This window comes from Melozone crissalis, unplaced genomic scaffold (assembly GCF_028551555.1).
Source record: "Melozone crissalis strain CALT ecotype California unplaced genomic scaffold, PUWL_Pcris_2 ptg000045l_1, whole genome shotgun sequence".
NCBI lineage: Eukaryota > Metazoa > Chordata > Aves > Passeriformes > Passerellidae > Melozone > Melozone crissalis.
Window position 1 is genome coordinate 9,065,745 of NW_026535823.1, and position 13,651 is coordinate 9,079,395.

Genomic DNA, 13,651 nt, shown 5'->3' on the forward strand with positions numbered 1-13,651 from the left:
TGATTTTGCTTGAAAAAGAGTCTTGATCACTGAGCTCCTCCCTGCGCAGTGGACCCAATCTCCCCTGTGTTCCCTTACAAAGCAGCATCGTGACAGGAGAGGCACCGTGGGCAGCTCTAAGTGCAGCGAAGCAGCGAGAGCCGCCGTGGTCAGCGCTGCCCCTCGTGCCCCGGGCTGCAAGGGCAGGCTGCCGCTCACCGAAGACGTGGACAGTGGTGGTGCTGTTGCTGGCGCCCGCCACGCTGCTGGCCATGCAGGTGTAATCCCCCCCGTCCTGCAGCCGAACCCGCTCCAGGTGCAGGCTGCCGTCGCTGCGCACGCTCACGTAGGGATTGGGAACCAGCTGCCAAAGGAGAGACGGAACCTTTCACTGGGAAATACTCCTGATACACCCTGGGATACGGTGTGGCTCTGCTTGGCTATGCCACATTGTTAAACATTATGTGCGCCTGCAAAATTTTACTAGAGCTTTTCCCACTTTCCATTTTTAATACAAAACTAATTTTACTTAAGAGTTTCAGTAGCACCTCGTATTTACTGCTGGAGTGAGAGTAAGAACTGCAAGAGACACTCTGCCACAGCATATCCTGTGCTGCCACTCCTGCTTTTAATGAAGCAAACCCAAATTTAGCTCAATTACTTCACGGTATTTTTATTGGTTATTCCAGTAATTGATAAGTGCAATGACTTGTTCTTCTTCCACAAGCAGACTATTTTCCTTTACAGTTATCAAAACCTTCTAACTTCCATATCCATCAAACAGACTGGCTCCGAAGCAAACCATTGTGCAAGAGAATTGTAACTTTCACCAAGGAGTAAGCCTTGAAGAGTTATATATCCTACAGCAACATCAAACACCCTGAGCTTGGCAGCACAGCCCTTCCTCATAAAGAGTTGTTAGAAAGCAAATCTGTTCCAGTCACACTCAGAAGCAGCTGAATTCTTCTCTAAATATAACTTACTCCAACACTTTCCTTGGAGCACAGCATTTCCCAGCAGTTTACAATGACAGGAAACCAGCACTACTAGAGAGAGGAATTAGCAACTCAACAAGGAGGATCCTGCCAGTATTTCTCACAGAGCTTTACAGCCTGTGCTCCTTGCACGGCCTAAGGAAAAGCCAGTGATTCCCAGAGACACCTAAACTGAGCTGGAAACCTGAACGGGGGTCAGGGAGCACCAGGTTCTGCTTTGTGACAATACATTAGGCATTTTGCTACAGTATTTTAATTCCAGTTGTGTAGAAAGGATTTTAGGGAGAAATTAGGAACAAAGATAAAAAACAGCTTCATAGGGTAAAGTCAGAAATTTTAGTATTAAAGAACTGAAGTTTCATTCACACAACCAACCCAGGTGTGGTGTCTACAGCATCTTTCTAGAATCTCTGAGTGATTTGGGTGGGAAGGGATCAAAAAGATCACCTAGCTGTGTCTGCAGGAGATACAAACTGGCAATGGTATGTTCCCAAGGGGGACAGAAAACACACTCATTCATGCTCTGAGTAGAGCACCACCAGGAAAGGAGAATATGGAACAGGGATACTGGTATTTAATTCAGCCCATCAGCAACAGGAAAAGGCAAGATGTTAAAACATCCTAAATCTACAGAAATTTTCTGGTATCTTTATTTTGAAAAACCCACTTTTGTCATTCCAGCCACTAGCATTCCCATATTCAGAGTCCAAGGCTAAAGTTCATGAGCTACAAAAATGCATAAAACTCCTTTGAAAGCAAACAAAATAGAAGATAAAAGAATAACTCACAAATACTTTGGTTCAAAGTTCTTTTCTAGACCTCCCCATCCCTCACTGCCATCTCCTATTCCTTGATCTGTACATCAGGGTCAGAAATTTCCTGGCACAGGCAGTGATCACATTAACTTTGGCAAATTAAACCAAGCTGTTATCATGCCTTCAGATGTCAGTTGTAGCTTTCTTCTGCCAATAAATCTTACAGGAAACAAAGTAGTCTTACCACCATATTGTTTTTAATCCACCTCCTCTCTGGAATGGGGTTCCCAGCAAGCAAAACACAAGGCAAAGTGAGCTGCTGGCCCTCAATGACATTGGCTGTGGCCGGGCTTGCTCCAATCAGAGGAGAGACTTGAACAAAAAGGAAGAACAAGAAGAAATTACTAGGACTTCTTATATATTCATGTAAAATATTAAATTAAATCAGTATTAAATTGAAGATATGAGAAAAAAAGAAACAAACGCAGGGGTAGCACAGGAGAGATGGGAAGCTGGGGAAATCCACCAACAGTGATCCTTAGTCTAAGGAATGGGAGCAAATGGAAGATGCTGTTCAGCTGAAACTGGATCCAATCAAGGGTTTCCCTGTGAACTCTGGCACCAAGTTGATTTATTATTTTTCCTTACTTGGGCAAAATACCAAAGAACAGATGTAGTGGGTTTGGAGAGAACAAAAAGTAAGTTGCAATTTCCACTGGGCATAAAATTGTGAAGGATCAGAAGAGAGGTCACAGCCCAGCAGAAAACCTGCACATTCTGTGAAAAGCCAACAGCAAACATGACTGGGGACATGGCTGAGAAATTAAATTAAGTACTGGGCATTAAATAATACTTCTAAACAGGTAAAAACATGTCTATCAAACCCTGCCAGTATTACTGGCTCTCGCAGTAAGTTTGAAGCTAACAAATGGTTTCTTTGATGGCAGGGAGACTCTGTTCTTATCCTCATGCAAATGTACACATTCCATTGCATTATTTTTTTTTTTTTTATTGCCAGATGTCAAACTGAGATAACAACCAAGCCTCTAGCAGCATGGATATTTGCAAGAGAGTAGGGTTAGATGGGATATTGGGAAGGAACTGTTCCCTGGGAGGGTGGGCAGGCCTTGGCACAGGGTGCCCAGAGAAGCTGTGGCTGCCCCTGGATCCCTGGCAGTGTCCAAGGCCAGGCTGGATGGGGCTTGGAGCACCCTGGGCTGGTGGAAGGTGTCCCTGCCCACAGCAGGGGATGGGACTGGATGGGCTTTAAGGTCCCTTTCAACTCAAACCACACTGTGGGATTCTGAGGTGAAGGCCACATATTTATTGTCTTCTTGGATCACCAAGATTCCTTCCCACCTATCTCAACACTGACACAACTACATTCATTGCTGCCTTTATTTGTTTGTTTTAAGATTAATTAAATGGCAGGAACCCCATCATTAGCATCCATTTATAGTGATTTTTCATTCCTTAGTAAATTTGCTTCAGAATAAGAAAAAATACACAGGATAAATCACTTCTCTAAGGTTCCAGCTAAAAGTGCAGGTGGAATTAATTCCAGTTAGTGCAGACATTCAAAAAAATGTTCTAACAAGCAAAATCCACTGAAATAAATTACAATATTCCATTCCTAATTCAGTTTGTATGGATGACACATAAATACAGCACGCAGATAGGTCAGCATGTATGGACACAATCCCCAGGCATCCTGCCTGCTGCCCAAACCCCAACAGTTCCCACTGCCATGCACTGCTCTTACCCAGTCCTGTCACTGTGACCGTGGCTGGCCGGGACTGAATCCTCCCAAACTGGTTCTCAGCTTCACACACGTAAGTCCCTTCATCACTGACCCACAGATCTACAGGGGAGAAAAAGCTGACTGCAGTATCTGAAATAATACTGCCCCTCCCGCTCCCCATGGACACCATGTCCCTGTCTCTCCCACCTTCAAACACTCAGTTTGAAACAGAGCACTCCTTTCCAACAGACACCAAGTACCGAAGCAATGAAAATACAGAAAGGAATTAAAAGCTAATTAAGAAAACAGAATAATATTGCTCAGCACAAGAGTTACTGAAATGCTGCAAAATAATCAAAATTACAAAGCCACTTGCAAAGTTTTTATTATTACCCAAATTAGGACAGATCTAAAACACTGAGTTTGGAACTAGTTCTCTACCAAAAAAAAATCCAAAAAAACCCCCACAACACAAAAGAAACCAACCACACCAAAACAAAACAAAATCCACCAAAAATGAAAATTTGTGGCTCCTCAGGATCAGAGACTATAGCCTATGTATATTTCAACGAAGATTATTATTAATCTTGCATGAAGAGTGAAGCCAATGACTAGACACAACTCATAGCAAAATGAACTGCATATCAACAGCACTGATGTCACTATCGCAAACACAATCTGTGATAGAAATCCAGTCTCTTTACACAGCTAACTTAATGTAGTCATACAGTAAAACTTAAATGCCTAGCAAATGTCTTAGTTCCTCATGGAGTCTGCTCTTTTAACATTGAGTCTACTCACTCTGGATGGCCAGAGCACCCGTCCTGAGCTGGCTGCTGGAGCTGAGCGCGAAGGGCCGGGAGAAGAGGGGAGCCCCATCCAGCCTCCTCCACGAGACCCTGGGCTCAGGGTAGCCCTGCACGTAGCACGGCAGCGTCACGTTAGAGCCCAGATCCGCGGATTCGTCACCCGGCTCCTGCGTGAAAACGGGGGGAGCTGGGGAGAGAGCACGCACAGAAAGTGAGCACTGTAACACAGCCATCCCATTCTCTAGCACCACTGATGACCTCAATTTATGCCCCACTGTGCACAGGTTTTCTTCTAACATTGCCAACTCTACAAACACTTTAGGTATCAGTGTTACTAAATTCCTTGTCTTCTGCAAGCAGTGCCATGCATTCAGAAAGCAGATGTGCCTGACAGGAACATTTAACAGGATGCAATGTGTCAGGCCACAGGCTGATGGAAAGAATTAGGAAAGGAGGAGAGGAAGGGCTAAATTACTATAACCTCACAGAGTAACTCAAGTTTCTGTAATTAATTCTGTTTGAGAATTTTGTTAGGTTGAGGTTTTAACAGCTTCCTCCTCCTGTGCCTCTCTTCCTCCCCGTAACTTCTTTACTTTGAAAAAGAAGTAAGACTGGGCTGGAAACAGATGGGTTTTAAGGTCCCTTCCAACCCAAACTATTCAATGATTCCAAGCTGGAGTCCAAATGGGACAAGGAAGCTGCTTAACCAACACCACCAAAAGGTGTTCCCAGCACACACACAGATCTGTTAGAAAGAACTGGGAAGCCAAGGCACCACTCCCTGACCAGTACAGCAACTCAGCAATCTGAGTGTGCCCCATGCAGGTTTTAACTACTTACACCCAACGTCCAGAGTTATCTTGCCAGCAGCTCTCCCTGCCTCATTGGTGGCAACACACGTGTAGTCACCAGCATCCAGGTCTTGTGTTTCCTGGATCTTCAGAAGACCCCGGTGAGTATCAATAACGAGAAATGCTGATGCCCTCAACTCTAAGTCACCTAAGTCCAGATAGAAAAAAGGCAATATAACTGTTTACATCAAATATATACCTATATTTATCAAAATTATCCCCACAAAACAGTGTCCAAGTTTGAGTTAGCTCACAACATAGCAGCTGTACGAACTCAGCAGAGGAGAACTCTGACTCCCACTCAATTGAGAGGAAATGTTCATTACTACATTAAACACATCTTTTTTAAATTTATTGGTTCCACAAGGCAAAGACAAATCCAAGTATCTCTGGGCAGAGATCAGCATTAGGACAGTGTGTCAAGGCTGTACTTCTTCCCTAATTAGAGGCTACATGAAAACACAACAATAAGGGCTAGAGAAAAATATTTTGTGATTTTTGTAGCATAAAGCTAAATGTTTTTTGAAAGAACAAACCTCATGTAAGCAGGCAGGAGGCTCAGCTTTCTTTTACTATTATTATTAGTTATGTTACAGTGTGTTAATTCAGCATATTTAAATAGAAGCAAGAATCTATGCCCTAGAGGTCAATGCCATTTCTTCTAGATTTAGAGAATTTCACAGGTCTGTCACTGGTTGAATACAACATAATGCTCTTGAGAGAAATGAAGTCACTTCCTGATCATTGTTTAAAATATTGCTGCTAAATAAATGACTCAATCACCAAGCAATGAGCACACCTTTAAACCATTTCACTTGAGGGGGTGGGATTCCAGTTGTTTTACACTCCATAACAGTCGTGTCTCCAAGACCAACCAGAATTTCACTCTGGACTACGGTCAATGTTGGGCCCTCTAAAAAGAAACAAGACAGAAAAAAATAAGCTCTGCACCCAAAGTACAGGTAATTTTTAAGATATAAAGCATGAAAGACTCTAATTTTCTCTTGTTATATGGAAGAATGTCTGCATTAAAAGTCAAACAGACCTTAAAGTGGAAGATAAACACTGGGAAACAAGGAAAAGTAAAGTCTGGTCCAGAGCACCTGAATCATATGTAAAATGTACATGAAATATAAGGACAAGATCAGAAAAGTTTTATCATGTAGAAAGTAGTAACATGAAATCATTCTCCTCCTCCAGCTAGATGCAGGTCATAAAATAGTTTAATACTCTGCTATCAATATTTTAACACAGTATTTTGATACAGAAACAAAATTTCTTTTCTAAAGGACTCAGGGTTCCCAGTCTATCTCATAGTAAGACCCCATTTTAGGGTTTTTTTAACCTAAAAAGTTTTCTTTTAGGGGTTTTTTTTTACCTAAAAAGTTTTCTTTTTAGAAAGAAAAGAGCTCCAAATATTACCTAACAATACTACTCAGGTTTGAACCAAAAGCAAAAGAGACATTTGTGAGCTGTTCAACATATCTTCTGAGGTTTTTGAAATTTCTACCAGAATGTTCTGCAGGGTACTACTCATTTGAAGAGCTCCTCCTCCCTGATGATGAATTAGTTTCTTTTTTAAATTTTAATACATAGTTTTTCCTCACTTTCTCACTTACCGATGTATGTGAGGATGGATGTCTGTTTCTCTGTCCCAGCTGAGTTACTTGCCAAACAACCATAAATTCCTGCATCTCTGGGAGTTGCCTTTCTTATGATTAAGGTGCCTTCTGGGGTCATTCTGTACCTGGGAGCATACAAGGGACCAAGCAAAATGATTAGAAAGAACAATGATTATATCCACATTGCAAGCAGCCACAGCAGCATGAGCAGATGGTTTATAAATAGGTGTTTCTGGGGTTTATTTCCCCATGATAAACAGCATTAGTACTATTACATCTAGTACTACATTTTGTGAAAAGTACATAAATTAATCTTGTAAAAAAACCTGGAAAATAGAACTAAAGTGTTTCTCTGTTAGAGATGAGGTAATACAATTAAAGAGTTATCGAAGCAAAGACTAAGGTGTACTGTTTCCAAAACTGACAGACTCCTGTTGAAGTAGTAAAATATATTGGCACTATTCAAACCTTCTTTCATATGATATTAAAATAAATGGAGACAATTTCAAGTCCCACCTGCTGGAGCCAATGATAAACATATCGTTGAGTGTCCACACAACCGTTGGCTTTGGGTAACCTGTGGCAGAACACCTGATGGACACTTCAGAACCTTCTGTAAAAGTCTGGTTCTCAGGTGAAATTACAAGCCTCGGAGGTTCTACCAAAAGAAATTAAAAACAGCATTTAAAAATGTCTTGTTAGAAAGCACAGGTTATGGTAAGAACTTCATTGTCACTTTCAAATAGCTACATGGTGAGAAAGCAACCACTTGTTTCCACTAGCACAGTCAAAGTCTCAGACTAAACCACCTTTGTATGGGACATTAGGTCAAAATTCAGGAATTGGCCTTCCTGAGATGGGGTTAAAAAGCAGCAAAAGAGTGAACTTCGACAAACACCAGACAATGAGCAACATGGAAGGTGTCCCTGCCCACGGCAGGGGTCAAAACAAAATGAGCTTTGAGGTCCCTTCCAACACACACCATTCTTTGATTCTATGAAATTTATTCAGACTACTGGACACTAAAACCCACAAACCTTCAGGTGGATCAATTGTCAGAATGCAGCTTGAGGGATAAGAATGAAAGTCACAATATATGTGCAGACACACAAGTGGAAGAGAAGTGAAACTGCAGTGTTAACAATTGTAAAGGATGTTATGGATTTCAGGGGTGTTTTCACTAGAAAACCAATTGGTGAACTCAACAGAATTCATTCATTTTTAACCCAGAGAAGTTGTGGACTCCCCACCCCTGGAAGCGTCCAAGACCAGCTTGGACAGGGCTTGGAGCAACCTGGGATAGGACAAAGCGCCCCTGCCCATGGCAGAGGGTGGCACTGAAGGGGCTTTAAGGTGTCCCCAACACAAACCATTCTGTGATTCCATAATCCTTAGACAGATTTCCTCAGTAAAAAAATGACCACCAAAGCAGCTCACTTGGGCAACAGACACTTTCTATGGTAGGTATGACTTTGTCTTACAGTGGCAAGAAGATCCACACCCGTGGATAAAGTTAGTTGAGACCAGTCAAAGTGGCTGTTACAAAATAAGTACTACCATTCTTCATCTTTGGAGCTTTGTCTTTTGCTCAGCTCTCTGTATTTATGAATTCCTGGACAAACCACAGGACAAAAGCCTAAGTCCAGCTCCCGTTTGTGAGAGTCCAAGAGGCTGAACACATGGAACCCAGAGGTACTTCACATGTAGGGCTGCTTTGCACAGCCCTTCTTTCTTTGTCCCAGTGGGAATACCCCATCCCACTGGCCATGGGGACACTTGACACATTTCAGTGGCTGCTAAGGAGCAGTGTGTGCAAGAGCCAGCACACAGCACGAGTGGGCAGGAAGGGGCCAGAAATGGTTCCATGTTACAGAACTGTCCCCCAGTGATTCATGATGTGCACAGCTGGCTCAGCTATTTTTATTTGGTTTGATATCCTGCCAAGAGATGCTGGGGGTATTCTGCATGCTCTGGTCACAGGAAGGTCTCCTCTCCTGCTGGGATTAGGAAACTGGCTCTGATGGCAATTACACACCAGGCTTTGACAACACACTACTGTCCATGCCAGTATTTTCACATGGTATTAACAGGTAAGCAGAGCAGGAAAGAAAGTTTAACTTGTATTATATTTGTAATAAAATTATTAGAAAACAGTCAATATACACAGTTGTAATAATCAAGATATTGACTAAGATCAGTGAGGCCCCATTTGCCACCATTTGACCATCTTGTCTTGCCCAAATGCCAGGGATCAGGCAGGCAGACAGAAGGGCTTTCTTGTATGTCAGGTACATTTAATTTCCTTTGCTTTGTTCTCTGTATCTCAGAGGTGAAGATTTGTAGATAAAAGGAGAAGCACAAGCTCATTGCAGTGCCCATCTCATTCAAGGCTGCACAATGAAACCTTTTAAACAACACAGATCACTTGCGAAGCTTCTCAAGAGACCCCACCTACAGAGCTGCCTCCAGCTCTCGGCCTCCAACACCCGAAGGACAAGGAGCTGGATGGAGCAACTCCAGAGGAGGCCACGGAGATGCTCCCAGGGCTGGAACCCTCTGCTCTGAAGCCAGCCTGAGAGAACTGGGGGTGCTCACCTGGAGAAGGCAAGCCTCCAGGGAGACGCTGAGCCCCTTCCAGTACCTAAAGAGGCTCCAGGAGAGCTGGAGAGGGACTTGGGACAAGGGCCTGGAGGGACAGACACAGGGAATGGCTTCCCACTGTCAGAGGGCAGGGTAAGATGTGATACTGGGAAGGAATTGTTCCCTGTGAGGGTGGGGAGGCCCATTTTCAGAGTGTTTAAAAATCTCAGAGCAGTATAACCAGTTCCTCTCTGCCCATTATCACAGTGTGCATCCACAGACCTAAGTATCAGTTAGAGAGAGATCTGAAAGACCAGGATGTTTATTTCTGTATTGTATCTTTTCAGAGAAAGGAGCAGAAAAATTTTCCATTGGGAAAACGTGATCTACTGCCAGCTTTCCCAATGGCTGCATACAGAAGCTGAATGGCATCTGAAGGGTTTGCAAGAACTGTTACTTGAGATCATTTTAATTTGCCTGGAAAAAATGATTTCCATCAGATTTCTGGGGGTACTCAGTGTGTGATTGTCATGTACAGCTTGCAGTGCTTGTTAGGGCCTGGAGCAGTTTTCAAAAAATAGTTTTTATTTGGTAGTTAAGAGTAAAGGGTGGCCAGATGTAAGAGCTACAGCTTTATGGGCTTGTCATTATTAACATGCCAAAGAGGGAAATCTGAAGTCTTGTTAATTGATGGAGATGGGTCTGTGCTTTGTGTAGTTTTAAGTAATTCAGAATGTCAAATTAAATTCATCCTGAAGCCCTTTATTATTGTTGGACCAGCTCCATGTAGATCTCTGAATTTCGGATCATAGGAGAATAAACACTGCTTTCATCCCCATTTTCTCTCTGGGGTGATTTAAGGCAGAGAACAAATACTGGTGGCTCTAAAAATAACCCAGCATCTTCTTTTCCTGCTGAAGGGGGTTGTAGTAAACCCTTGTTTTGAAAGTGTTTGGTTTGATGTTGCTGTTTCTGAAATGGAACGTTGATGTGCCTCCTGTGCCAGCACCTATGCAAACACAGCCTGGAGCCTTCATGGGGCTGAGTTTGTGCCCCAGTTGTGTGCTGTGTTCAGGAGAACACACTGTCCCCGTCTCTCACTGCTCCCCACGACCAGGACACAGGTAGGGCACAGCCCTGTGTGAAACTTGGGCCTCTCTGTAGGCTGGGGGTGCTACCCAGACCACTCAGAAAGGTCCTGGAATGCAGTTTGATAAAGCCCATGGAGTGCTAGGACTACAAAGTATGTGCTCAAATTTGGAGTTGTGCAAGAGTGGCTATGTAGTGTGAGTTGCTCCAGTCCTCCCATCAGATTGGTCTTGAATGAAAACATAAATGAATTTATGAGGGGATTCCTTACTTTTTCAGGTGCCTAGAGGACTATGTTGCAGCTTGATGGAAATAATTTTTTCCAGGCAAATTAAAATGATCACAAGTAACAGTACTTGCAAAACCCTTCAGATACCATTCAGTTTCTGTATGCAGACATTGGGAAAGCTGGCAGTAGATTACTTTTTCCAAACAAAAGAGGCAGGCACTACTGCAGAAAGCTGAATTCAGCTGCAGCTTAGTGTTTCCTATGTATTTATTCTGTTCTAAGCATCCTTTACGAAAAATATGGAAAACTCCACTCCGACTCTCAGCTAAGGCTGTCTGAGCTGCCCAAGAGGGTTCTCTCAAACATGCTTGAAAGCTGTTAGCACTACCAGGACGGGCCAAAATGTAATTCCCAACCGTTTGATTCAATCATTCCACATATATAAGGGATTTGAAACTTAATATTCTGTTGTGACAGCAGTAAAACTCTGTTAGATTCACTAGAAAAAAACACCAGAAGCAATTTGGTCAATGTATTAAAGCTCCCAGCAGAGCTACAGACATTAGGGAGGAAAACCTAAATCCCAGGAAAAGAAGAACGAGGGAGAAGCATTTCTCTTGATGCCTCTGACATGCTTGAATGAGTGTCTTGATGGAAAAATACCGTACAATTCAAAACTAGGTTTTCCAAATGCATGGGGGTTGAGGTTTTTTCATTACTTTTTTCCTTTCAGCTTGGTTAAAGATTTAGGTTAGAGACATCTAAGTTAGTTAGAAATTAGGTTAAAACTCTGCTGTAGCAATCTAAGGGTAATTCAAACAGATATTGAAAAACCACACTTCATTCTGCTGTATTTTGTACTAGGCCCTACCCAAGTGGTTCCACACCTACTTGCTCTACCTTGGTAAAAAATATAGGAAAAACAACATCCCTTTAACAACTTTTACAACTCCACCTTCAACCTCTGTTTTGGAGCACCTCAGGTCAAGTTATTCCATTCAAAACTTTTTTTTTTTGCATAATTCTAAGTTTTCCATTAGCTAACAAATTACTACAATTAGAGCAGAAAAGTTAAATAACGATGGTACCCCCTCCGCACAGAACATGGCCCAGCAGCATCGCAAGCAGAAATCTGTTAGAATCACCTACAAGTGACAGCACTTTTCTTTCTGTAAGATTTTGAGCTCTGTCTCTCCTCACCCATAGACAGGCACCAAAGAACCAAGATTCAAACCTCCACACAATCAAGGCAAATAGAAAAAAAATCCTGCAGTGCTTCAAAATCTTAAAAATATGTGGTCCAATAGCAATTATTGCATTTATACATATTTGTTCCTGGTATACAGCAAAAGCCCAGACCTAGATTTGCTTGGTCTCACTCATGCTGCCTTTTTTAGTTCCGACTGCTTTTTTATGAAATCACACAATGGTTTTGGTTGGAAGGGATATTAAAGCCCCTCTCATTCCACCCCCTGCCATGGGCTAGGACACGTTCCACCATCCCAGGTCGCTCTGAGTTCCGTCCAGCCTTGGACACTTGCAGGGATGGGCCTGTCCAAGGCTGTGGGCAGCCTGTTCCAAAGGGAGCCCTGCCAAGTGAGCCGCGTGCGCGGTATCCCATCCTTACCTTGCACGGTGAGGAAGACAGAAGCGGTGGCAGATCCGCCCTCATTGGCAGCAGTGCAGCTGTAGCTGCCCGCGTCCGAGAGCCGGGCCGGCCTCAGCTCCAGGGACAGGTTGGCCAGGATGCGGAGGCGCAGCGGGTCCTGCAGGCGCGCGTCGCGCCCGTGCCGCTGCCAGGTGAGGTTGTAGCGGCCTGCGCTCAGCACCAGGCAGCTCAGCACCGCCCCGGCCCCGGCCAGCACCGTCACGTTGGCGGGCACCTGCAGCACGGGCGGGGGCTCTGCGGGAACGAGAGCAACGGGCTTAGAGACATTTCAGCGACTGGGGCATTCACATTCTCTGAAAAAATCCCTTCGCCCAGGATTTTTCTCCTGGGAAGCTAAGAGGCCTCAGAGAAAAAGGAAAACAATTCTTATCTCATTTGCTGCGCCTGTGTTGCTCACAAGTGGAACGCATTGTGGAAGATTGCCTACCTGAAGGGAATTGATAACTGGGTTCTGGTGTGAGTTGTTTTGACTCATTGGCCAATTATGGCCAAGCTGTGTTGAGACTCTGGAAAGAGTCACGAGTTTTCATTATTATCTTTTTAGCATTGAGTAAGTAACCTTTCAGTATTCTTTAGTATAGTCTACTATTCTTTAATATAATATAGTATTATAAAGTAATAAATGAGCCTTCTGAGAACATGAAGTCAGGGGCATCATTCCTGCCTTCGTCGGGGCATTCCCAGCAAATACGAGTGACCTTTCAGCATTTGCACATTCCTGATGAACAACTCTAGGCACACTACAGAACAAAAAAAAAATTTAGTATTTAAATATTAAAATATTTATCTATTATGTTAGGTGTCAAATAATTTAATGAATTGAGTTAATTAATAATTCTGGTTTAATATTTGGTTTCATCTCACATTCTGAAGCCACGAATAGAACCCAGGGCAGCAGCCTCATTCTCTGATGCTCAGCTACCTGCCAGGAGCTCACATCACAAGGACACAACTTGGCCTAGATCCAAACTACCACATCCTGTAGGATGGAAAAATCACATCCTGTATGAGAAGGGGCAGCTCTGTGTTTTTTGAGCACAGCCAACAAGGGATCATTGTCACAGCAACAGGAGGGAGGGAGACAGGACCAACACAGGCCTCCGAGTCTGATCTCTGCCCCTGGTGGCATCTGAGCTGTGCAGTAGATTTTTACAGGTTGTATATGGAAAAAAATACAAGTAGTATTTTTTAGTTAGTAGGAAATTCTTCCAGCAGCAACAATGGAACCAAGTTAACACCATTAGTGAGCTCTTTTCAGGATGGATTCTATACAAAAATGTGGAAGGAGAAAGCATCCACACTCTGATTAAGGACCTCATGAAATAGGGTAAC

The 13,651-nt window shown here is 43.2% G+C and overlaps 1 protein-coding gene across 1 annotated transcript in view; it reads right to left on the reverse strand.

Moving 5' to 3' along the window:
* HMCN1 (hemicentin 1) overlaps positions 1 to 13,651 on the reverse strand; it is a 165,055-nt gene that overhangs the window by 95,398 nt on the left and 56,006 nt on the right. Inside the window, exons 11-19 of the mRNA XM_054285795.1 lie at positions 12,278 to 12,553; positions 7,269 to 7,410; positions 6,750 to 6,877; positions 5,930 to 6,043; positions 5,120 to 5,278; positions 4,272 to 4,466; positions 3,492 to 3,590; positions 1,974 to 2,101; positions 199 to 343 (exon numbers count right to left, since the gene is read on the reverse strand). Coding sequence (XP_054141770.1) covers positions 199 to 343; positions 1,974 to 2,101; positions 3,492 to 3,590; positions 4,272 to 4,466; positions 5,120 to 5,278; positions 5,930 to 6,043; positions 6,750 to 6,877; positions 7,269 to 7,410; positions 12,278 to 12,553 — 1,386 coding nt within the window. The remainder of the gene's footprint in view (positions 1 to 198; positions 344 to 1,973; positions 2,102 to 3,491; positions 3,591 to 4,271; positions 4,467 to 5,119; positions 5,279 to 5,929; positions 6,044 to 6,749; positions 6,878 to 7,268; positions 7,411 to 12,277; positions 12,554 to 13,651) is intronic.